The 26,534-nt window shown below is 45.5% G+C and overlaps 1 protein-coding gene across 5 annotated transcripts in view; it reads right to left on the bottom strand.

Moving 5' to 3' along the window:
- The window catches only part of HTR4 (5-hydroxytryptamine receptor 4), a 178,445-nt gene that overhangs the window by 9,044 nt on the left and 142,867 nt on the right, over nt 1–26,534 (bottom strand). For 3 of the 5 annotated variants that reach the window (XM_035715626.2, XM_035715627.2, XM_035715629.2), the window contains one exon: nt 21,980–25,381. The exons of the other annotated variants lie outside the window; for them this stretch is intronic. In XM_035715626.2, coding sequence (XP_035571519.1) covers nt 25,291–25,381 — 91 coding nt within the window. In that variant the 3' untranslated portion in view covers nt 21,980–25,290. Of the gene's footprint in view, nt 1–21,979; nt 25,382–26,534 lie in introns of those variants that run through there. 5 annotated transcript variants of the gene reach the window in all.

Below are 26,534 nucleotides of genomic sequence, written 5' to 3'. Positions count from 1 at the left end.
ACACTCCTGACCCTTTACCCTGTTCATGGCCAATGCGTTACTTTCACAGGCAATCAATGGCACCTTCTCCTACACCAAGTTCACATGAAGACAGTGTCCTGGTTGAAAAGCCAAATGGATACATCCAATCCTGTTAGAAAATGCACTTTCGTGGCATGCAGGCACACCTCTACAGCAGCCTTTCATGTATCTCTACTAAGTGTCTGTCTCCCATGGGCCAAGGAGCAAATTGTTCAGGAATGACTAGAGAAGTATGGAACTGGAGTGGACATTCTAAGTGGAGGTTCCCTTTACCCAGAGCACAGTTGAAGAGCAGCAGCTTTTTCAGAAATAGGTGTAGGCAGAAGGGCACGTTTTCTAGTTACAACACATGGTGGTGGTGGTGGTGGTGAGGTCCTCACCATGATCTGGTGGGTGGTATACACAGGATGGAGGAACTGGTCTGACATTTCAGTGGCAGAACTCTAGGAGAGGCAGAGTCTCCAGTGGAGTCTGGCCTGCAGAGGTACTCCCTGGGCTTGGGTATGCATTCCCAAGTCTCCATGACAGAGAAATCTTTCACTTGGTGTTTTCACTTTCATAGTATATAACAGGTATTTAAGCAGATCCAGGGGCATCTGGATGGCCACCTTATAAACTCACATTGCCTTGTGAATTCAGGTCACACATTTGCATCGGGTTCACCATGATGTCACAGTGACAGTGGCCAACTTTATGCAGTGTTTCTCGAAGTAAGATACATGAACCTCCAGCCGTCTATAGGCATAGTCATGGGGATGTACACATCCTCAATCTGAGGAATAGTGGGGAAAAGAAAGCACGCGATACTGTAGACAAATAGAACAGCATTACCAACAGCATTAGCAAGTGGTGGGACCTGGTCAAGTAGATCAGTTCCACCTACTTCACAGCTTCTTTGTGATGATAAAATCAGCATCTATAAAGGGCTTAGCAAAGAGCTGGACACAGTAGATACTGGTATCTTCGCTCTTAAGGAAACCAAGGATCAGAAAGTGTGACTTTCCCACGGTCCGAGAAGTAGTTACACAGGGAATGGTTAAGAACACAGACTCTTAATGTCTGGGTAAATCCTGGCTCGGACAGTCACTAACTGTGAATTACTACAAACGTTCTGGATTGTTTCGAGCAATAGACACAGAGATAATGCACACAAAACTCTTATTAGAATAGTGGCCGTCAGGGTGGCCCGGGTGGCTCAGCGGTTTAGCGCCACCTTCAGCCCAGGTCCTGATCCTGGAGATCTGAGATCAAGTCCTGTATCAGGCTCCCTGCAGGGAGCCTGCTTCTCCCTCTGCCTGTGTCTCTGCCTCAATCTCCCTCTCTCTCTCCCTCTCTCTCTCTCTGTGTGTGTCTCATGAATAAAAAAAATAAAATCTTAAAAAAAAAAAGGATAGTGACGGTCAAGTAGTAAGCACTCCATAAATGTTATTAGTACTGTGCTACTTGACATTGGATGTAAAAACTTGTAAAAAAGAAAAAAAAATCAAGCCAGTACCCGATCACTGATTCGGTGCAGAAATCCATTCTTTAGTAATTGATCAGATCTTTGTTCACTTAGCATCGATCACAGAGCTGAAAGAAACCTTCGTGAGGCTTTAGGGATAAAGAGCGAGCCCCAGAGACTGCCTGTCATCTGCGAGAGTGGCTAAAGTCTCCCCGTTGTCTGGTTGTCCCGGTTACTTGTCATTCTGCAGCTGTCCTGGTGGAACGCAGGCCCAGATGTGCGGGTGGACCTGGGCCGGTTCAAGCCCGGATGCAGAACTTCGCTGCTGTTTCCCAAGCAACGGCGGCAAGGCAGGAGGCCGCTCCCTTCAAGCTGGGCTGCTTCCCCCCTTAGCATTAATTTACTCAAACATGACGGGAGCCACATTAGGTTTGGTAATTACCTGAGTCTACAATTCATTCACTGAGCAATTAGCATTGCACTTAGAGCAGCTTGGATGCAATAATTAGTCGCATAATAACAGCCCTTGTGCCTGCCCAGCCCGGCATTCTAAGGAAATGGTTAGAGCTTATCACGCATCACCCCAGCCTTCCCCTGCGTGGCGGTGCTCACATGCGGTGCATGCAAGGTGCTTTAATTATTAAAATATAAGGTACATGGGTTTGAAGGGATTCAACTCTAACGCAGAGGTTCCCGAAGCTAGAGCCCCGTCACCTGGGAACAAAGACCTCATATTGGGTATTTCCTTGATGTTGGGAGGAATGAGATTTTCGAGTCCCAAGGCATTGATTCATCCAGCCACTTAGTTCTTTTTTTTTTTTTTAGATTTTATTTATTTATCCATGAGAGACAGAGACAGACAGAGACAGAGACAGAGACAGAGACACAGGCAGAGGGAGAAGCAGGCTCCATGCAGGGAGCCTGATGTGGGACTCGACCCCAGGACTCCAGGATCACGCCCTGGGCTGAAGGCGGCGCTAAACCACTGAGCCATCTGGGCTGCCCAGTTCTTTAAAAATATAGGGACGCCCGGGTGGCTCAGCGGTTGAGCGCCTCCCTTGCATGGAGCCTGCTTCTCCCTCTGCCAGTATCTCTGCCTCTTTCTGAGTCTCTCATGAATAAATAAATAAATAATTTAAATAAATAAATATATATATTTTTCCAGCGTCCACCAGGCACTGTGCGAAGCCCTGGACACCTGAGGGTGATGAGGACAGACTGCACATTCTCTGTCCCCCCGGAGCCCACAGTGTGGTGCAGGAGACCCACAGTCAGACACAAAGTCACAAGAGGTGTTGGGATGGGAGGCAGCTGGCCTTAGCATGAGAGCATGTCAAGGAGCACGCAGGACCATGTTGCCCTGTGCGTCAGGACCCTGCGGTCCAGGAAGCGCTGGAGGTGAGAACGGAGGGCTGGGTAGGGGCTTTGCAGGCAAGGGGAGGCGGAGGCTGCATGAGGACCACTGCCACAGAGGCAGGTGGGTGCTTCGGGAGTAGAACAGTCTAAGAGGAGCACGAAGTCTCAGTGAGGCTCAGCACACCACGGATGGCTCGCCCAGCCAAACACACGGGAAAGCTGGCCACGGCCGTAAGTAGAGCAGGTGCATGAGGACTTTGTGTTTGGAAGAACATTCTAGCTGTGGTGTATAGAATGGACTGGAATTTGGCTGGAGTGGAAATCCTGAAGTAAATTAAGAGGCATATTGGCCTCCTTCTGTACAGATTACCACAAACTCCCTGACTTAAAAGAACATAAACTAATTCCCTTACAGTTCTGGTGATCAGTAGTCCAAAATGGGTCTTACTGGGGTAAAGTCCAAGGATGAAGTTGAGCTGCATTCTTTCTGGAGGCTCTAGAGGAGAATCCCACCCCTTGCCTCTTGCGCAGGCTGCCTGCATGCCTCGTTGCTCTGCGCTCTGCTTGCATCATCACACCTCTTCCCTGACTGACCCTCCTGCCTCTCTGTGTCAGGGTGCTTGCGAGTGAGCCCACTGGAGGATGACCCAGGATAATCTCCCCATCTCAAGACACACAGCTCAATCACATCGACAAGGTCCCCTTTGCCATGTAAGGTAATATTCTGAGGACTTGGGGGTTAGGATGTGTTCCTCTTGGGACAGCCATTATTTTATACACCACAGATGATTTCTAAGGTGTCCAGAGGTGACTCAGAGACATCGGATGACACCAGTGGGGGTGTTGAGAAGAAGCCAGATTCAGGATATATCTTGAAGGATCTGCTGATGCATCAGACGTGAGGGCAATGGGGGCATTTGAGGTATGGCATGGGGGAGGCAAAGGTGTGGAGGCAGACAGAGCCCAGAGTGGTATGCTTTGTTTGAGGAAGGGAAGATGTTCTAAGAATATACCCTACATGGTGAGGTGGGGGGTGCAGGGAAGTGATGATGCTTAAAGGAGGGTGAGGTGGCATTGTTGGGGGGTCTTAAGAGCTGGGCTGAAGAGGTTGGGCTGAATCTTTAGGTGATGGAGACTGGGATGAACACAGTCTGCACTTGGGAAGTGGGAGGGATGATCAGGGGAATGAGACCAGCATGGAGGCTCCTTCCTCTGGGAAAGATGAGGTCATGAGCAAGGCTAGTAGCAGTGGAGGGAGTGAGAGGACCTCACAGAGCGTGATGGGAAGGACGCCATCTGGATTGCATGTGCAGATCCACTGAGAAGGGTGGCGCAGTGAGCCCGAGTTTAGACTGGGCAACTAAGTGGATGCCATTAAAGAGGGTGCACCAACCACCCTGAGCCTTCTCTTCTCCCATAGGGCCACTTCCGGTTTCTCAACAGTCCTCACAGATCAGGGTTTCTACTCTCCTCAGCTCCTCAGTAGTTCCTCTCTGGACTGGCTTATCTGTGTCACTTGAAAACAGATACTGCAGGTGCCTAAGGGACCTTGGTCTCAGGCCCTCCCCTTGGTTATCAGTGGAGTCAGGACCAGAATCCACATTTATGGTCCAGGTGTTCATTTTTACACAGGCATTTCTAACTATTCCAAAACAGGGAGTGCTTCCTTTAAGTGTGTTCCCCTCACGCACACATCCCACCCTACCCCACACCTTCAGGGGTCCACAGTCTCCTAAATGTGCTTCTTCACCCTAGGATGCAGCTGTGGCACCAGCCCCGGTGTCGCACAATCGGGGGAATGATCCCACCCCTGCAGCAGGCTCTCTCTCCCTGGTCACAGTGGAGGTCAAAGCTAGAACACTCCTGCTCCATCTCTGGAGGAGATGTGACTGAAAACGTCAAGACACTATCAGACTCTTACTGCTCCAACTGAGAATGCGTGGGGCTGCCTGGAGGAGCCAGGTTTGGCCTATGGGCTCCTAGAAGCAGGAAAAGTGGTTGAGAAAGAGAAAAGAATGAAGTTGATGTACAGTACAAAGCAGGCCAGAGATTATGGCCTCAGAGAGATGGAAAGAGGAATGCTAATCCCTGAAAACATCCCATTCCTTATTTTAGCCCCAGTGAAGGCCAGTAAACCTCCTGCTCTGGAGATCCACGAGATATTCTATATCCTTCCAATAGAGCTCTCTTCTATTTTTCTTCAGGAAGCAAGAGATTTACAGCCTGTGGTAGACACTATGAATTACATCCGTTAAAGCCTGTGCCCATACTCTCTCCTTTCTTTCTGACAGAGCATGTCTCTTTAGAGGCAAACATGCTAGATGCATTGCAGCCAAGGGCTTGGCCAGTGATCTTCTCCCGGTGAGTGGGGCCTGAAGGCCTGCTAAGGGACTCTGCTGAAAAATATTTTCCTCCTGAATAAAAGACAAGTGCAAGCAGAGCCTGCCTTATCTTCTTGCATTTGGTTATGGCTATGGTTTTGTGAGGAGGATGCAGTGTTTGGAGCTGTTGCGGCTATTTTGTGACCATGAGGGCATCACCCCAGGATGAAAACTAATAGGTTAAGAATGCCAGAGTGGAAAGATAAAAAACATCGGGATCGTCCATCCAGGTTGGATTAACCAACCCTGAAACTACCCAACTCTGGACTTTCTGTCTTGTATAAATGATCTCCTTGTTTAAGTTCATTTTAGTTAGGCATTCTAGAATGTCCTTGTAGGCCAAAGTGTTCAAAATGATGTAATGTCCGTGCTCCCTGTCTTCCACGTCTTCAGTCATTTCCCACACTGCCGCACCCAAATCCTACTCATCGTTAGAGACCAATTCAATGCCCACCAGGAGGCCTTCCAGAAGTCTTCTACACTGTCTATCAGCATTTACTGTCTGTAGAAATACAAAATTTCTGTTAATGTCAGGTGTCTGACTGGACATATTTCCGGCCTCCTAACACTCTTGAAAGGCAAGGTCCATATCTTATGATAAAAGGTAACAATCTTTCAGCCTTCTTATATCGGATCCTTTGCTAAGTGCTTTGGAAATATTGCATTTAGTGCTTACAAAGACTCTATGATGTCAGTGCTATCATTTTTTATATCTCCATTTCACAGACGAGGAAACTCAAAGAGCTTTAGATTTACCAGAGGTCACTCAGCCAGCAATGGGCCAAGCCAGGATTCAAATCCACATGTGTTAGAATCCAGAGCCATTTTGCTATTAGTACTTTCCAACCTTATTCCTTTTTAATACTTGCTATAGAGCTCACAACACTTCAGAGAGTGCAAAATATCATGGAATCTATAGAAATGGAATGGAATAGAATGGATTACAGAATGAGACAATCCTCCCCGACATTGCCTGACATTTGTATTGATCACAAAGGACGATGGCAATTCTTCTGTCCCTGATCCTTACACAGCTCTGTGTGTTGCACTGCTCAGACAATCTCTGCATCTGTGATGTGCTTTCCATTCTTTTATGTTCAATGCCATAGCTTCTGGGGGCGGGGAGGGTGTTGCTTGTGGGCATTTCTGGTTCTCAATCTCTCCACAGGAAGGAGACTGAGAAAGCCACCTTAGCACAAAAATCACATCATGGACACTGGGGTTGTTCCCATGGTAACGCCTTGGCAGACAAGTTGGGAGTCTGAAGATGAAGAAAGGGATATTTTCCAGCTGGTAGAGGATTGAAGGTATCATGGATTAAAAGTGTGCCACCCCAAATATGTCCGTAACCCCCACTATGATGGTATTTGGAGGTGGGGCCTTTGGGAGATAATTAGGTGAGGTCATGAGAGTGGGGCCACTGTGATGGGATTAGTGCCCTTATAGAAGAAAAGGAAGAGAGACCAGGGCACTCTCTCTCTCTTTCTCCCTCTGTTTCTCTCTGCCATGTGAGGACTCAGTAAGAAAGTATCTGTCTGCAAAACAGGAAGAGGATTCTCACTGGGAAAGGAATCTGCTGACTTCCCAACCCCCAAAACTGTGAGGAATAAATGTTGTTTAAGCCAACCAATCTGATATTTTGTTACAGCAGTCCAAGCCGACTAATACAGATCTCAAGGAGCTAAAGAAAGACTGTGTATGGGAGGGAGCAGGAAATAACAGGATACATTGGAGAGTTATACGACCTTTTGTCTTGAAGGGATTAATTCAGGAAAACCGGAAGCATCCAGAGAAAATGAACTATTACCAGAGGAGTTTGAGTTAGTGAGTGCTTCTGTGACTCTTACTAACAACGTTCCATTTATCTAGAGTTCAGGCATCCAGTGACCTTAACTATTCAGACACCTGATTGAGGGATTTTTGTTTGTTCTTTTTAAGGACTCTGAATCACCAGAGTAGATCTCACAAACGTGTCGACTTTTCTTAGCCTTCCCTGGTTTTTCACGCAGAAAATATTCAAACTTAGTTTGTGTATAACTCTAAAAAGCTTGGTTCTGCTTCCACACAGGGCTTGGGAGGGGGTGGATACATAATGCTGGTGGACAGCCTGGCTGCAGGACAAAGCAACAGCTTTGTGTGCAAAGAGAAAAGACACATAAGAAAGTTGACAGATACTGACACAGTAAAACCAACAGGGGTCACTGAGCACAGAGGAAAATGTTTCAATCCTCTCTCTAGGCCATTACTGTACTAGGATGGCTTGATACAGGAAAGTCAAAATCACAACTCTGAACCAGGTGGCTCAGAATCTGACTTGATACTGGGGGAATCCAAATAAAGTCTGTAGTTCCATTGATAGTATTGGGAAAATGCTCATTTTCCAGCTTTGATGAATGATCCATGGTTGTGTAAAATAAATGTTAGCATTAAGGAAATAAGCTGTGTGAAAGGTAAATGGTAACATTTTGTACTCTCTGACTGTTCTTCTACAGATGCGTGTTTCCAAATACAACATTAATAAAATACTGACAAAAAAACTCCCCTCATCCTGATTTCATCACAACCACTTGCTTAAGAAAGATGAAGATTGGGGCACCTGGGTGGCATCATCAGCTAAGCTGCTGACTCTTGATTTCAGTGTAGGTTTGTTTTTTTTTTTTTTTTAAGATTTTATTTATTTACTGAGAGAGAGAGAGAGAGAGAGAGAGAGAGAGATAGACAGGTAGAGGGAGAAGCAGGCTCCCTGTGGGGAACCCGATGAGGGACTCGATCGCAGCATCCCGGGACCACGACCTGAGCCAAAGGCAGATGCTCAGCCACTGAGCCACCCAGGTGCCCTCGATGCAAGTCTTGATCTCAGGGTTTTGGGATCGAGCCCGGTGTCAGGCTCACGGCTCAGTGCAGAGTCTGGGATTCTCCTTCCCTCTGCCCTTCTCCCTCCTTGTGCTCACCCTTTCTCTCTCTCCCTCTCTCTCTCCCTCTCTCTCGAATAAATAGGTAAATTTTTGAGAAATAAAATGATGAAGGCGTTTGCCACGTGTAGGCAAGGAGAGACAGGATGAATGGCGCCCGGGATGAGCCAGATGACAGAGCCTCTGAGGACCGTGATTTCATGGGCTGAATCCAGCTGGGCGGGCGCTCAGCTCCCAGAGGCCTTGGGAAGGCTGTGCTCCCAGAGCAGGGAAGGAGCCCCAAACCGAATCTAAAAGTTAAAGAACATAAAATGAAATGAGGCTCCCGAACTGTATGTGTCTCTGGCGTGCAGATCAACAGCGATCAAGGCCCAGGAGGACCTGGGCGTGGGCACGTCTGGGGGCAGCTGCGATGTCCCGGCGTCGGGCGACGCGTCCCTTGTGCAAGCTGGTCCAGCGAGGCCACGAGAACAAGCAGAGACCGAGGACATCCTGCAGGCGGAGGTGAACAGACAGACCCAGACAGACGCTGACAGCCAGTGACAGACTTACAGAGCACGTTCAGAGTCAGACAGGAGCTGGTCTATTGCAGAAGAGCAGGAGGAAGCCAGAGACAGAGGAACAGCCACTGTGAGTTGAAACAGAGAACAGCCCCAGATGAGGGAGAGCCAAGCAGAAGTTGAGAAAGAAAAAAGAAGGAGAACACAGAAGTTAGTGGACAGGAGATCTCAGCCTACGGGGGTATCCCAGGAGCCTCCACCTGCCGTTAGGGGAGGACAAAGAGGGGAGCAGCATTATTGCACCAGGTGGTTGTGTCACACGTCCGTCTACAAAGCACTTTCAGGGCGGGCAGCTCACGTGGGTGTCGGGTGTTGCAGCAGCCGGGAGGGTGCAGGGGACCACCTGAACTTACCGGTAAGGACACAGGCACAGAGAGCTAAGGCACCCGTCCAAGGGCACCCGGCGGTGATGCACAAGAAAGTCACCCTCCCTCCTCCGCGCCCTCCTCTGGGTCACTGGCTGCTGTTTACTGAGGACTTCGGTGGGCCAGGTCCCATCCTGCGCCCCTTACGTGAATGAGGAGCGATCCCACGTAATAACCCCCCACAACCCGTGAGGCAGGGAGCATTGCCCCTTTTTCTGATGAGGAACTGACGCTTGAATGCCATGGGACCAAGATAATCTGGGCAGCAGGAGGAAAAACACGACTGGATCCCAAGGCCCTCTGACTCAGAAGAGCATACCTTTCAGTTGCAAGCCTCACTGAGTCTCTCAGCCTCATTTCTAAAATCCTGGACTTCTGAGTCCCCACCCCCATCAGATCCTGGCCCCAGAGAGCAATCAGGCTCTCTCTCTTTTTTATTTTTTTAATTTATTTTTTTATTTGATTTTTTTTTATTGAGCTCTGGGTCCCATTCCAAGAAGGAAGAGCCGTCCCAGGACACTTCTGTTTCTCTGGGACATCCCAAACCCCTGTAAACCCCTGTACTAGGAAATCCCACCCAAATATCTATCCCCTTCAGGGCTCTAGGTTCCGAAAGGCTCTCTTAGCTCTGCCCATGTCTTCCCTTAGCAAACATCAAGTTCCACTTCAGATGAGACACAAGGCCAAGCAGAAAGCCAGGAAGCTGCAGTCAGGATTTTTAAGGGCAATCTGATTAAAATAATTTACCGTAAGTTTAAAAACACAAAACATACCATCTTCAGCTCTCTTCTCTCTTCTTTAGCTCATCTCCTATGATACATCTACGTCGAAGACTCTTTGAAAATACAGCTGGGTATATATGGCCACTTCCTCCTACAGCTATCTCTGACCATCTCAGTATGATAATCCCTTTCCTTCTGGTAAGTAAACATAGCACTTCCTGCTCCTACAATTTATTTGACAATACAAGCTGCCTTGTGACAGCCCTTGAGGTAACTTATTAGGTGCAACCTGTGTATGTATTTACATGGTGCGTTTCCAGATAAATTACCAGCCTCTTGGGGAGAGGAACCATAGCCTATTCATCTAGGACAGTCAGGTTTTTTTTTTTTTTAGATTTATTTATTTATTCATGAGAGACACAGGGAGAGAGGCAGAGACATAGACAGAGGGAGAAACAGGCTCCCTGTGGGGAACCGGATGCGGGACTCGATCCCAGGACTCTGGGATCACAACCTGAGCCAAAGGCAGATGCTCAACCACTGAGCCACCCAGGTGCCCTGACAGTCAGGTATTTTACTGACCATTATTAGCTCAGCAATGCTGATTGAGAGTCCAGACGTCTGATCTTAGCTCCACTACCTAGTGGTCCCTCAACCATAGACCGCCCTATGCCTCAGTTCCTCATCTAGAACACAGAAGTAACTGCAGCACCACACCGACCAAGCCACGGCGCTCATCTAATATCAGCGGGTGCTATCCTAGGCAAACTGAGTTAATGACGTGATTAAATGGTAACTTGGACTCCCAACTTTTTCTTCCTTCAATTGGTTCTCACTAGCCCTTCATTAGAGCAATGACACACCTCTGTATTTGCTAACAAAGCCCTCAAAGGGTTACCATCAGAACATTTGGAATATTCTGTGAAATTCTTCAATTTCAATAATCCAATGCTGGCATGAAAATTGAAGAGACTCAGAAACTTTCATTAGGCCATAAATAATCAGTTGAAGACTTAAACATCCGAGTATCTGTTGGTCCTTGGAAATTCTGATTATCAGAACCCAGTTGTTCAAACACTAGAAGCCATGGTGCATTTTATGCAAGAGGAGCTGAAACCATTCTTCCATTCTGGGTCTTCCACCCACAATTTTATGCTTTCAAGTACTGGTGTAGGGTGGAGATTTCTTACAGGATCATATAACAGTAAACTATTACAAATAACTAATACTTAGTTGGGGGAGTGTGTGTGTGTGTGTGTGTGTGTGTGTGTGTGTGTATCTCCTCATTTAATTAAAAATTTAACCACTCTTACATACTTATTTATAATTTTTCCTTTTAAATGCAAGTAAAAATACTGTTTTTCTTGGATATCACCCTTAGCGAGTCCAATAAGTGAACTTTTGAGAGTACAATGTGTTGGTGAGTTTATAGACATGTCTGAACATAGCAGATGCTGGCCAAAAACCAAACAACCAAACAAAAAAATAAACCGCTTTTCTTGTGAAAAATCTTAGAATAGAATATAATTCTTACACTTTTTTTGTGCTGCCTTATATTTAAAAATGGGAGATGTAGTTTATTTTACATGTTGAAAAACATGTTAAGATGAAATTTAAAATATTAATATGAAATAAAAATTTAGATTTTCAGAAATATTGTCATTTGTATTAAAGACCTAATCGACCGTCCCCTGTCCATGTCAACCTTGCTGAATTAACAGTAGTCTTCCTGTGACCTCTCGCTATTTGCACTTTCACTGTCTGAAGTGATCACATAAAACCGCATCCAGTTGAAGCTCTGTTTTTCTATTCCTTATATTTGTACTGCAGATCGTGATCTTACAAAAGCCTTTTGGTCATTATTTTGTTTTTTTTACTCACCACAAACCCATGAGGCAGTGTGAAGATTTGAATGAAAAATAAGTCCCATCTCTGTCCTCTGCCCAGACAGTGGAGGAGACTTTAAGTGATCACACCAGACCATGCGAATTGGTCAGGCTTATCTCTCTTAAGTTCAAACATGTTCAGTGCAGACAGAGCCTTAGCCTGGCAGCCTGGGACAGACCCAGGAAGAAGCACAATGAGAGCTGCCTTGGCTGTTGTTTGGATGGTGATGTGACAGGCCAGGGATTGGTTGGTGGTTAGCCAACTGCCTTGCAGCAGGTGTTAAGAAACTCAAAGCCAAGCAGATAAGGCTTGGTGGCAGACAGAGAGAAGAGGCCTGGCCGGAAGCTGGGATCCTGAAATCATGGCTCAGAGTGCTTCAAAACAGCTGGAGAGCTCCTGCAACCTGCTCTGACATTCTAAGGATCCTGGCTTCTCTGATTAGCTCCACTCCTGTTACTTTTAGAAGAATTTGCTACTTACAAGGTTCTTATTCACAAATACTGAGTTGATACCCTAACATCCTTGCCATAGGCTCGTAGGAGAAGACTACATGTGGCCCAACGTAGCGACCCACAGGGCAGGGAGGTCATCTCGTCCTCTTCCTCAGACTGACGGTGCAATGTCTTCTGGACAACACGCGGGGAGCACATCGCCCAGCCGTTCCTACAGCAAGCTGACTGCCACAATCTGGGGCAGATCATCAGCTTTCCCTAGCTCAGTGGCAACTCCCTTTCTACAATGTGCTCTTCCAATTACTCTGCCCTATGCATCAGGGGCAATGCTGAAGCTTCTGAAGGGTGATTTTTGTGACTTTTGCAGCAACAGTTATCAGGAAGTACAACTCTCCACACTGTCCAACAACAGAGTTTATTTGAATCTGCTACCTTAAAAAAAAGAACTTGAGCTAAAGCTGATTTACAGCTAACGTTGATTGGAAATGACAGAGACTCTTCTCATGAGCTAACTCTTAAATGTTACTTATTTTTATAGTCATGAACTCACTCTAATGCTATATACCATTACGATCTTAACAACCCACTTTAAACATCATTCTGAGTGCGCACTTTGCTCAAATGTGTATTGGCTTTTGGCCAAAACCAAAGACAATACAGTATTCATCTGACCACACCAGCTCCGTTGTCAAAAATGTCCTGGCTCCTCTTCCCATGCTTCCCCACCGCAGGTACCTCGGCTTGTCCCTAGTGGCAGACTGAAGTCTGGCACATTCTGAAGCCATCTCTGTCCTGAATGGAACTATTAGGAGGGTGTTGGCTGCTGTTGATGAATTTCACTCTCGGCAGCATAAACAACGAGGTCCTGCACGGGGGTTGTGTTTGTTTGGTCAGGGCTTTTTCCATTAGGCTTGGTCATCAGCAGTTGGCTGGTTACATATGCAGTCCTAAGATCAAATGGCTGGAATCCAATTATCCCAGCTTCCTGTCTGCAAAGCCCTGCCAGGGAAGAACACAGTAATGTTTGCCTGTCTTGTCAGGCTCCCAGGACTCAAAGTATATCGTTTGGAGAAAACTAACAAACAACAGATCCTCAGATGTTTTATGGGAGAGGTAACATGGTGTGGAGAGAGGACAGGCTGGTCCAGAATGCAAAATCTACACTAGTCCTTATTCTGCCTCTTTCTGGCTCAGCATCTATCCCTTCACTTGTCTGAGCTTCAGTTTCTTATTTATTAGAGGGGGATCGTAACACCAATCGCTGGGTTGTTGGGAGCTTCTAGTAAGAAGATGTATGTAAAAGAGCTTTGAAAATTATAATGGTGATGGGGATGATAGTAACGAGAGGAGTGGACATGTATTGAGTGCCTTCCGTGAGAAGGGCACCATGCTGGGTGCTCAAGAGATGCTGTCTCCTTTAATACTTGCAAACACCTTTTGAAGAATTGGTGATGATGGTAATAATGATTTTAATAGCAATGGCTGACATTTCTTCAGTGTTACCATAGGCCAGTCTCCAGTCTCCAGTTTCGTCTGTCATCCTAGCCTCGTGGGCAATAAGTGCTATTATCACCCCTTCTTGACACGTGAGGAAAGCTAGAGACAGAAGCTAGCTAATCCGCTCAAGATTGTGCTGCTGGTAAGAGGCCACAAGGAACAACAAGCATCCTAATTCTAGACAGGAATCGTAAACTCTTCCTGTATGGGGCTAGATGTAAGTATTTTAGGTCCTCTTAGTATTACAGGGCTGACTTCCTCAGGCAGGAAGATCATATCATCCTCATACAGTCTCTGTTGCTTATGCTTCTTCTCCTTCTTTTTTGTTCCTCTTCTGTCTGTTTAGTTGTATGTTGTTGATTTTTGCTTGCTTTTATACCCTTGGCAAATCTAAAAACCATTCTTAACTCAAGGGTCCCAAGAAATAGGCCAACAGCTAGATGTGGCCCATAGTAGTTTGTTGATGCTTGCGTTAGAAATAATTTTGCTTCTACAAATAAAAAAAATAAAGCTCAAGTGTTTAAGTTAGTGAAGTTAGGATTCTAATCCAATTTGTCTGCTTCTGGAGACTGTCAAAAGTTTCCAAGGGTGCTACTGAAATATAAGGTATTCTCATTGAGTTAGGGATGCTATACTCATCCCAGTCAATTTCCAAAGAGAACAGGCTTTTTCCTCTTGGAATAGACTTGGGAATCGGTTAGCAGTCTGAGGTTTGGCAGGCCCAGAACGGAGTACAGTGCCTGACACACAAATATCCGCTGAGTGAAATAATTCTGACTTCAAAGTGGTTTCAGGGACTCACCAAGGGCTCAGCCATTTGCTCAGACTCTTCTGGACCTTGCCTTGGAGTCTGTAAATGAAGGCAACGACATTCCTTTATCTGGATCAAGGGGAGCCTGTAGCAGTTTATGAGATAATTGCCAGAGAGCTATTTGGGGAAAAGAAAGATGTTACGAGAAGAAATATGATCTTTATGCCAAATCACTCTACAGACGACGGTCGCACTGGATGCTGTATGTACGGCTTTGAAATAAATACCTGACCAATTGGAGGTGGGACAGGAGAAAAGATTCTGTGATGCCACAAGCCAATATTGTTGTATCCACACCTACAGACTCACATTAAGCAGGGATTTTCGTTTTGACCTTGGGTTTCGACCTCAGAGAACAAATGAGCTTCTTGGAACTGTATCTGACAATCTGTGCATACACCCAGATCTTTAGGGGAAAGGCCATAGATTTTTATCGGGCTCTCAAAGAGTCTTATTATGCCCTAATGTTAGAACTACAATCAATTTTTGCAGTGTGGTTTACATGTGATGAGAAGGGAAAGATGAAACGTTCTGGTGTGTAGTGAGCAGTATTAGGTTTTGCAGATGCCCTTGTCACTATGGTGCTTCATTAAACTCTCAAGATAATCACTTAGGGTTCTACCCTAAGCAACTCACCAGTTTGCCACTGGTGCTGGTGTCTGGGTCTGCACATCCAGCTGGCGGGTTAATCACCAGTCCAGGCTGGCCACAGGGAGCAGCACTCAGGAAAGCCAGCAAGACAAAGCAGACCCTGTCTCTTCCACTTTCTATTCAGTCCCAAGATGGGGCCCACAGAGACTGCCATAATAAGTCCCGAGGCTTTTTCCCCCATTACTAGTGCCTAGCAGAATTTTAGTAAACAGCAGGTGTTTTATAAAAGTCTATCTGAATGAAGTTCAGGATAGTAACGAAATTTATAGTAATTACTTCTTACATTCCTAGGATGATTAATAAGGTTGTTTCATTTTATTTATTTATTTTTTATTTATTTATTTATTTATTTATTTATTTATTTATTTATTTATTTATTTCATTTTATATCTCTTGAGTAACTATCTCAAGTACATTGTCTATATGCACTGGTAGGTCTTTGTCAATTAGAGGGTGTTTTTACTTTGTACCATTTGTTGTTGGTGGTGGTTTTATGCTGAGATACCTGGCTTTCTAAGTTTTGGGGGCCATAGCTTTTCCCACCTATTAACATGGAAGCCATCAAAGGCCAGTGAACAAAATTGATTTCTCTCTCCTCTGGAAGCACAAAAACCCTTGACAAATGAATAAAAATATTTGCTATCTGTGAAATGGGATGGGGCACTAGTTTCACAAGAAATCTGAGGCTCAGAGGGGTAAGTGGCTTGCCAGAAGCCATTCAGCTGGTGGCCCAATTCGAGGTGGAATCAGAATCCATGTTTTTTTTCCATCACACAGCCTTTCCACCACAAGTGAAAACCTCAGCTGCAATAGGAAGGTTTGAATAGCAAATAAATGCCAGGAAATTAGAAAATAAATAGAGACTGCTCTCCACTGAGAGGGTTACTATTAGATGAGACAGAATTTTGGAATGACTTTGGCCTTTTACTTTTATAAGCTCAATGTTTCCGGAAGGCTCTGTGTTGAGAAGAGGAGATGCAGTAATAAGGGTGCCCTGATAAGGCTACTCTTTCCTAGTTCCTTCCATTGACTCACATCCCCCTGACCAACTGCCCACTCTGTGCCTGGCTGGGACAAGAGGTCCCACCAGAAATGCTGCCTTGGCTCATCCAGCCAGGGGCTTTTCACTTGAAATGATAAAGCCCTGGCTCAGCCTCTCTTTCACAGAGCCTTAGTAATGGATGACTCACAGGCTCCTCCATGGCAAGTTCCTGAGGATGATAAAGAGACATTGCTATAGGCTTTAGAGGAAGAAAGTGAGGTGAAGAGGGGGGCAGTCTGTATTCTGGGCAAGAACTTCATCATTAAGTGCTGGCATATGGACCCCCATTTGGACCCTGTGGAGAAAACTGTATACTAATAATTACCATGCTAATTCAAGGGACCAAGGCTGGAATGAAATGATGTAACCCTCTAATGTCATTCAATACTGAAAAGGACTCAATTGAAATTAAATTATCTGGTCTCAACCAAGTTTTTTAAAAACACAGATAATGTCTGACCTTTCATCCAAGACTCCAGACTGATTTAGACAACTATCCATCCAGGCTACAGGTTACTCACACATGTTATAAAACATCTTCTAATTTTGAAGGGAATGTCTCTTCAAATTTGATGGCCTTGCTTCCGTCTCTTACTTTCTACACAGGCAGGAAAACAGAGAACCAATCCTTAAGAGAGGCAAATCTCGGTTGTGTCCTGGCTCGGCTCATTATTATTTCTATGTTCCTCGGTTCAGGAACTCAGTGTTCTTGAGCCTCATCTTACTTATCCATAAAATAGGGGTCATCATATAAAATAACCATGAACATAATTATAAAAACTACCAATTATCTGCTTGGGGGTTTTTTATTTGCTAGCATATGCACAGTTTGATTTAAATTATACAACCTCATAAGTTAGGCAATATCAACACCTCTGTTTTACTCATGAAGAAACTCAAGCTTCAAGAGGTTAATTAATTCGCCTAAACAAGCTGGCAAGTTGGGAAGATTCAACCCAGCCAATATGTTTTGAAGGTTAAATAAGAAATGTAAAGAGCCAAAGAAATATAGCCCTATCTTAGACGCTCAACAAAGTTGAGTCCCTTTACCTCTTTTCAGGTAAAGTGTGACTCTTGCTTAGGAAAGTCATGAACTGGAGCAGATAAAGAGACATTCAGGTGTTCAGTAATAAGGCAACTCAGCTTCCTGTCCCTGATCATCACATTGTGTGTTCTCCAACTCTGCAACCAACTCCTGCGTCATCCACATCTTCTCCTGCATAGTGGTCACAGCCTGCCCCTTTCTGGGTCACATGACGAACATAGATAAAACCAGTGCCCACCACTCACACCACTGCCCTGCCCCTGGTTTCTCAACACCCTTTCCAGAGGACTCTCCATGTGGCTTTGGGATTTCAAATTTCATGGGATCCAGAGTAATACTAGTAACACCTCCACCTCAGTGAGCACTTCCTGCATGCATATCCTCCACTATTTATGAGCTTGTACCCACCCGAGGCTCATGACAACACTCTGGGGGATGTGCCATCATTATCTCTGTGAGAGGAAGAAAGAGAGGCTCAGATAATCAGGAACTTTCCCAAAGTCACACACAGTCAGCAACTGGTAGAGCCTGAATCTAAACCCATGTCTACCTAATGACAAAGAACAGCAACACCTCTCAATTTATAGATGGGAAAATTTAAGCCAGAAATGGGCAGGAACACGTGCTGAGCCAGCCATATAGCAAGTTAGTTATGAGACTGAAGAAAGAGGACACATTATCTGCCATCATTTGAGCATGCCATACCACACCCTAGCCTGAGCAAGCTCACTGTTCCCACTGCACATCCACAGTCCAGTCCACACATCATTCACTCTGTGCTGTCTCAACTAATGTCACTACTGGTGAAATGGTGCCCAGTGTTCTCTAGGACGTCAAACAGCTCAAGCAACTTCAGCTGATTCCCCACTGCATTCTATAAATACAAAACTTTAAGCTTAACTTCTTTTTCAATAGACAGCCGTGAGCCAATAAAGAAAAAGAAAACCCTGCCATAAATGAGGGAAATAATGGTATTTTTAAACCCTAATCCTTTTACTCCTTGCAAGAAATATGATAAACATCTTGATTTTATTCAAAACTGTCACAAACATTTTCCCCTTATCAGAAGGCTGCAGCTCTTACAGTGGGTGGAGCATTACATGACATAGCAGCAGCAAGATTTGGATGGCGCAGTGCGGCCTCTGCAAACAATGAAAAGCTCCAAATTCTTCCAAATGAGCAAATTCATGAATTTATTGGGCAGCTCCGGGGCATAAAAACCTGTGTTGGGCACAAGAACAACAACAACAAAATGACCCATAAGAATTGGCCACTGTCCTTAAGGAACTCAAAATCTGGTAGCGAAGCTCAGAATGCACATAATTAATGAACCAGACAGCAAAAGCATGGAAGAAGAAACAAATAAAGTGCCCTGGGGGTTGGAATAGGTCAAAAACCTCATGCTGTTCTGGGGGCTGGAAAAGACTTCAAGTTGAAGGTGCCCTCTGTGAGGGACCACGTAAAGGAGTTTGGGGGATGTGTGCCCAGAGGAAAGAGCATCAGGACCGATGCCTGACAGTGAGATGCAAGCGAAAGTAAGGGGAACCCAGAACATACTGCCTGCTTCACAGGAATACAGAGGGATAACTGGAGGTAAAACTAAACAGCAGGTTGAGGAAAACGATGCAGGGCCCAGAATCTGGTAGGCGAGGGAGTATCCTTGCAGGGTTCTAACCAGGGAAACAGCATGCTCCAGATTGTGTTTCAGAGCCGAACGCCCGGTCCAGATGAAGATAACATCAGTTGTAGAAGGATATTGTAGAAGGATGATGTCAGGAAGAATGGAGATAAGGAAATGCATGAGAAGAAAAAATCTGATTATATAACCAGATCGAATTTCCTCTTATTTCTGATACAATGAATAGTTTTCTTAAGAAACCACTTTCTGGCTGGCCAAGAATTGGTTTTCCTTCTAATTAGATGGTATTTGGAATTAGCTTATTTAAAATCAGTGAAGAACCACTGTATAAATGTACCTTTGTTTGTTTGGACAGCAAACACTCCTTGGAGAGAGAAGGGAGGCAAAAGGGAAAAGATGTACAAGAGAAGGATTCATCTGTTTCCAGGATGGTTCTTGCTGCTCAAGAGACCAGGCCTTGGGTGAGTCAGGCTCCCTCAGCAAGTGATTTGGGGGAGCAAAGCTAGGCTTGGCAAGGTCTGGGTCCTAGCTCCACGTCCTGGTAATCTCTGTGTCCTTTGGAAAATTTCGGGTCAACTTCTCAGCTCCGTTTCCTCATCTGTGCAGTGGGAAAATGATACCCTGCAGGGTCTCCTATAAAATGCTTCCCACTACGCCGGTACAGAGTAAGTAACTGACAAATAGTACCTAAAATGCTGAATTACTCTCAGCTTTGGCCTTCTCCTCTGCCCCCACCTCCTACCAGGTTCCCCACATTCACTGAGCACCAGCCACACGCATCAAGCTCATTTCTGTCTGACGCTTCGCATGCGCACTTCCCTTCGCCTGACATCATATTCCCCCAAATCGACACATGACCGACTCCTTTCTGGCATTCTCGTCCCACATCCCAGGGCTGACCTCCGTGAGGCTTCCCCTGACTCCTCTAGAAAACGTACATACCCCTGTCCCATCTCTGTTTTTTATGTTCTTTATGGCACTGGTGAGTATCTAAACTTGTCTAATTTGTGTACTGAGGTCCCCTTGCTCATCCCAATGAGAGAGCAGACACATTGTCAGTGTCATTTATTATTGGGCTTCTGGCAATGGACCCGTGGCACATAGTAGGTTTTTAAGAATTTTATGTTTCTCTAAAGACTGTTGGCAGAATTTACCTGCAGGATACATAGAAACCACGTCAAACACAGTGAGAACTTAGTAAGTCAGTTCCTCTTCCTTGCATGGGTCCAAAGAATGGCTGGCTCCAAAGAGAAGAAAGACAATCTGGAAGGAAAGCAAGGAAGGGGACAGGGGTCCAAGGCTAAGTCAGCCGGGTTTCTGAGGTTTGTTCTTTTCCTGAACACAATGGATGCTTCACAGAGGGCGGCGTTTCAAATTTTCTTTTTGGGATAGAAGTCTCTGGCAATGGGGCATTTTCTGTACAGGGGAACAGGTTTTGAAAATAAGTGGACTTGGGGCGCCTGGGTGGCTCAGTAGTTGAGCGTCTGCCTTTGGCTCAGGCTATGATCCCAGGGTCCTGGGATCGAGTCCCGCATCGGGTTGCCTGCAGGAAGCCTGCTTCTCCCTCTGCCTGTGTCTCTGCCTCTTTGTATCTCTCATGAATAAATAAAGAAAATTAAAAAAAGAAAAGAAAAGAAGTAGACAGGCGTGATTCTGAGGCAAATCATCTGGAGAAACAATTCACAGGAGTCTTACGAATGCTTTATAAAAAGTAAGGACGGGAAAAAAAAAAAAGTAAGGACGGGGTAAAACCAAGCAAAGTCTTAGATTTTAGAAGAAGAAGCCTGGCCCAGGGGCACCTGGGTGGCTCAGTTGGTTAAGCATCTGCCTTCAGTTCAGGTTGTGATCTTAGGGTCCTGGGATGGAGCCCTGTACCCAGCTCTCTGGTCTGCAGGGAATCTGCTTCTCCCTTTCCCACTACCCCTCTCTCACCTTGTGCTTACATGTGAGCTTTCTCTCAAATAAACAAATAAAATCTTTAAAAAAGAAAAAGCCCAGCCCAGCTACTGAGGTCACAAAGAAGGCTCCTTCTAGGGATATAATTATTATATTAGAATGCATAATATATTACATTATAATTTTATATGCTATAATGATTATATTATAATAGTAATGAGCAGAGATGGGGGATCCAAATCTATCTGTTCCCTAGCTTACGCTGACCTATGTGCAATGGGGCTCCCAGTAAATTTGTGTACGAAGAAAGGATTTTGATTTGAAAACCTAATTCTTGTCTACCTCCTGTATTTTATATGTGAGATGATGGAGGCTCCAAGGATTCAACAGAACAGTTGCGATGAGTACCTGTCCTGAATACTGACGGCATTTTTCCATTGCCCCATACTCAGAAGAGATTGAGCCTGTATTTCATAAACACCTGCTCTAGGCCTAACATCTCAGGGGCTCCAGGGTAAAGGGGCTGGACTCCAGACTCTTGGATGATTCATGACACCAAAAAAGATCTCAGTCAGGAAGCCCATGCTTACTAATCTCAATCCAAGACCTCTAGCTATACAGCTGTCACGTTGCCTTGAATGGCTCCTGCGGTGTGTGCCCTGAGAGTGGCTGGGCTGGATCCTTCCCCGTCCTCTGCTCTAGGGTTGACCGAGGCAGAGGGATCTGTCCTAGTGCATGAGGCCCTAACAAAGGTGGCAGACAGGCAGACAGGTAGAAGCACATTATCTAAGAGTCTTGGGCTTCTGGCTTTACCTTTAGGGGAATCTGATGCTTGGAAACAGAAAATTCTCCAGCTTCAAACACCAAAGCTTCTAAGAGATGGGCTGGGCTACCAAAGTTACAAAGAAGCTCCACAAAACTGAGGCATGGGATTGACTTTGGCATTTTATTGTGGATTCAAAATTCAGTTATTCCTTTTGAGACTTAAGATTTCCTCGATATATAATTTATATAAACATGTACAGAATGCATAAATATAAACATGTGTGATTTATCAATATTTATCAATAATTAGAATTTTTCTGGGATCCCTAGGTGGCGCAGCGGTTTGGCGCCTGCCTTTGGCCTAGGGCGCGATCCTGGAGACCCAGGATCGAATCCCACATCGGGCTCCCGGTGCATGGAGCCTGCTTCTCCCTCTGCCTGTGTCTCTGCCTCTCTCTCTCTCTCTCTCTGTGACTATCATAAATAAATAAAAAATTTAAAAAAAAAAAAAAAAAAAAAAAAAAAAAAATAATTAGAATTTTTCTATTACAAAAACAAGTCTATGTAGGTTCCTGTTTTTCCCAGAATGCATTCCTGGGAACTGCATCAAAAAACAGATCATCATAAAGCCAAGAGTGCTTTCCACAGAGGCAAATTAGAATGAGGGATCTCAGTACCTTCAAAGCTTTAGCTTCAAATAAATCAAAGGTATAGCTAATAATTTCATAAAACCAAAGATACAACCATCATTAAAATTTGCAATCCTTTGAAATTATATAATTAAATTCCATGTTCTATATACCAGGCACACATGTACATTGCATATTGATTACACAGGCCACTCAGTGTTTTATAAACTGTATTGAGTGGTCCCACTCTGATTCTACTTTTTTGAAAATGTAAACAAAATTTAGGTGGTGGCTAAATAGCATTACACCATAATTAACAAAAATGTACACTGCCTATCATATTAGACAAAAATCTTAAAAGTATCTGTTTCAGTAGCTCAATAGATTCTTTATGTAACAGTCTTGTCAGCTGCTCATTCATAATTAGTCCATGTTTGAATTTTTTATTTTCACAGAATTTATATATATATATATATATATACATATTTATATATGTATATAACATTTACAGAGTGGAGATAATTTCGATGACCCAGGTCTTTTTCTCCAAATAAATGTTTTCATGGCAAAAAGGCATTTGAATTTATGTCATGTGACTTTGAAGTTACACGAAAGTGAGGCTCATTCTTACCCAAATTAGCCTGTGGTCACCATCTTCTTCTACTGATTCCTTTAAGAACAACAATATCCCTTCAAATGAGAATGTTTCTGATACATAAATTTGCAGCATGGGTGTGTGCAGTAACCAAATGAGGAGGGATGGATTTGGAAGAAAGAATCCCCGAAAGATGCTCCCTTGGTATCATTTTTCAACTCGGGAAGCTTATTCTCTAAATTGATTCAGCTCTTGATGAAGAAATTCCCAGTCATTGGGAGCCTGAGTATCCAAAGTAATAATAAGCATAGAAAATGGCATTTTATGATTTACAGAATGTTTTCACAAAAATTATCTTCTTTATCTCCACAACAACTTTGCGAAGTTGGCAAGAGGGATTCTTTCAGAGGCCAGGGAGGTTGAGGGTCACACAGTCAGTCAGCAATGAATCACTGCCCACGGTGCTTCTCTACCACATCCATCGTGCCCTCGTGCTCACAGGGGCAATGGGCAGCATGTAACGCAGAGCAGAGACTTTGGGTGTCATCGCCAGGTTCAGGGCCTTGGGACTCAGAACCTTGCTGCTGCCCCCTTTGTATTAAGGACCATCCTCAAGATGGTGGTTGCCCCCTAAGCAGGAATGTGGTGGGCAGAGAACAGGGACTTGAAAAAGCAAAGGAGATTGTCCCAGCCAGAGTCAAGGTGCCAGTTAGGACTTACATAAACTGTCTTCATCCTGGATGAGACTAAATCCCCAGTTCAACGTGATCTCCACTGATCACCGAGAGTTCCAGCCTAGACACGGAACATTCTGTGTGGTACAATATTTCTCAACAGCATTCAGGAGTACTAAGTAACATTTCTCTTTAGAGGTTTTTTCCCTTCCCTAAGGCATGACTTTCTCCCCAATAAGAGATTAAGCCTTCAAAGGGCAGAGATTTTTTTTTTTTTTTGGCATTTAGATGGTTTGGGGGCAATCTTTTCTTCTTTATTCCAGTCTCTTTCCTGTCCGGTTCACTTCCAGAACTAAAGTCAATGTCAGTGGAAATGATAACTGACATCTCTTAAGCAGCAGGAATACTGAGAATGATAAAGTCCTGAGATGCTATCAAATCACAGCCAAGATCACTGTTAACACCTCCCCTGGCTCTGGGACACGGCAGTGTTTACTTCCCTGCGACCTTTACTCTGGGGCAGTTGGTAAGAGCCAAAGACTCAGCTTTGAAGAAAAGACATCCGGGTTCATCTGGAGGGCCATGTTGGCAAGATCAAGAGTCCAGAAGGCCCAAATGAGGAGGGTAGTTCCTTGGAAACAAAGTCAAAAGGCAGGCAAGCCACGGCTTTTCGAGGTAGCTGAGGGATGTAGCAGCATCCTGTGGTCCTAGAAATGGAGAGGGATCTTGGAGATCCCTGAGTCTAAACGTCAGTTCATGGACGTAGAAAGTGAGGTCCAGGAAAGGAAGGGCATGGGCCAACACCTCACGGCATGTTAGGAGCAGAGCCGGGGCTGCAGTTGGGGTCCCTGACTTCAAGTCAAGCGCCCCAGCACTGCTCAGCTCCGCCCTCCTCCACCTGCCGGCTGCAGGTGGGCTGCAGGTGGGTCACGTCTCTGCCGCGGGAGCTGCCAGCACTTCTCTCCTTTGGGAGCAACAAGGTCAGACTCAAGGCTTTTAAGCTGCTACCACGGGCTGCTCCACCAGCTCCAGGGCAAGACTGCAGAGTCTTTAATAAGCACGACGATACTGTTGGCCCTGCCCAAGGCTCTAGAAAGGAAGACGCCAGGTTCTAGTCCAAGAGGGAAGCCAGCATCTCAGAGCAGCAGGGCCCGGGCACAGGCTCGGGAGCAGCTGTCTGGGCCGCGCTCCGGGGGTGCCGCGGAGACTGTCCCCCTCTGCTGGATCTCTGCTCCCGTGTCTTCCAAGGTAAAGAAATGGGGCACACCTGAAGAGGGCTGACACCGGCCTTTAAGGAAGAGCGAGTGGAGGTGTGCACCTGACACAGGGACACAGGTTTGGACCCAGACCCCGGGGAGCAAGCGCGTTAGCGTCTGGCTCAGAACAGGACAGAGACGAGACAGTGAGCGGTCTGGACAGGACTGTGACAGCCATGAACAAGCAAGAAATGCGAGCTTCTGGAACACGGCTCTGACCACGACAGGCGCCCCGAGGATGTATTTGACAACGTCTGTGAGCAGACACAGCGAAGGAGGCGTATTTGGAGACATCTAGGACTGAGATAGGACACAGCGAGCGATCGTGTTTGGAACATGAGACAGACAGACCAGGAACAGTAAGGGGACGTATTGGGGACAACAGAGAGTGTGAGACAAGGGCGAGATGCCAGGAGGGGAGTGCAGGGGTGGGGGGTGGGGTTGGAAAACTATCCCTGCGCAGGGGAAGGGATTGCAGGAGGAACCCCAGGGAACCAGGAGGTGGCCAGTCCCCTGATGCCCTCCAGCGCCACCTGCCGGAGCCCGAGACACTCCCCGGGGGTGGGGGGCGCGGGCTGCCAGGTGCGAGGCGGGATGGAGGGAAGGGCAGGAGCAGTCCCACTCAAGCGGCAGCTTACAATCTGCCCTCTTTCGGAGGGATGGCTGTCTTCGGAGTCACTGCCCCAGGGCCTAAGGGTCACTGGGGTGAGCAGCCACCAAGGAAGAAGTTGCTGGAGGGTGGCAGTGACTCTCCCATTGGCCACCACACTCCACCGCATCCCTAGAGAGGGGAGATCATAGCACCTTAGCATTGGAATGGATGGCCTCGAAGATCTCTGCAAAGGGCCCACCCAGTGCACACGAGCCCCTCGTGCCATGCAGCCGGGTGGTCCTTTAGACCCTACTTGGGAGTCTCCAGTGACCCGCCAGGCCTTTATTATTTTTGAGCAACTTCAGTTAGAAAAAGAACTTATTAACGTTCAGCCCAAATCCACCTTCCTATCATTTCAACCCAGTGGAACGACTGTGCCCTCTGGGCCCACTCAAAATTCTTCTCTCTGCTAATTATAACCTCCAAGTTTTCTCTTCTCCAGGCTACAAGTTCCCATTTTCTTTACTAGTTCATTATATATCATGGTTTCCGGATTATTGCCCATAATGATCACTGTCCTCTGAAAACAATCTTATTGTGATTATCTCTTGTAACACAGCCTGGAAAGAGCACAAATCTACCCGATGAGCCTGACTTGTATGTATCATGCACATTTCATCATCAATTTGGTTTACTTCTATGAATATGGTCAACACTAAATTCATTCCTGACAATGGCAATATTGGCTTACAGGAGTTTGTTTGTTGCCAATTTGTATCTTTGACACAAACAGCTGTCGATTCCTGTGGCTCTTTATTACATTGGTGCAGCCTATTTTATTTTATTTACTTATGCCAAAATACAAGCCATTACATTAGTCTCACAGAAATTTCATTTTATAGGTTTGGTATCATTTTAGTTAATTGAGATCATTCTAAATCGTAACAACTGCTACATCCCAGATATGATCATTTAGCACCCATTCAAACTAGACTTCAAGGGTTTCATAAGCACACAGATCAGATAATTTACTGCTACCTAGATCTTTCGACTTAGTGTCATCTGCCTGCTAGGTTCTCAATTTTTGGTCAAGATAAAAACAAGCAAAACAAACAATAACAACAACCACAACAAAACCTAATCAACAGAGATTAGGACAGAGCTAAAGCAGACTGCCTTCCCAGCAAACAGCTACCATTCAGTGTGCCTGAGAATAAACCCACCCGTGGAAGGCTTTATCCAGTGCTTTGCTGAAATGTTTCTGCCATGCAATAAATCTATCCTGATAATGAAATTAGTTGGCATGAATTGTTTTTTAATGAAACAATATTGACTCTTGCTC

Source organism: Canis lupus, chromosome 4 (assembly GCF_003254725.2).
Source record: "Canis lupus dingo isolate Sandy chromosome 4, ASM325472v2, whole genome shotgun sequence".
Classification (NCBI taxonomy): Eukaryota; Metazoa; Chordata; class Mammalia; order Carnivora; family Canidae; genus Canis; species Canis lupus.
The sequence above is the reverse complement of the archived record's forward strand: the minus strand, read 5'-3'. Positions and strand labels throughout refer to the sequence as shown.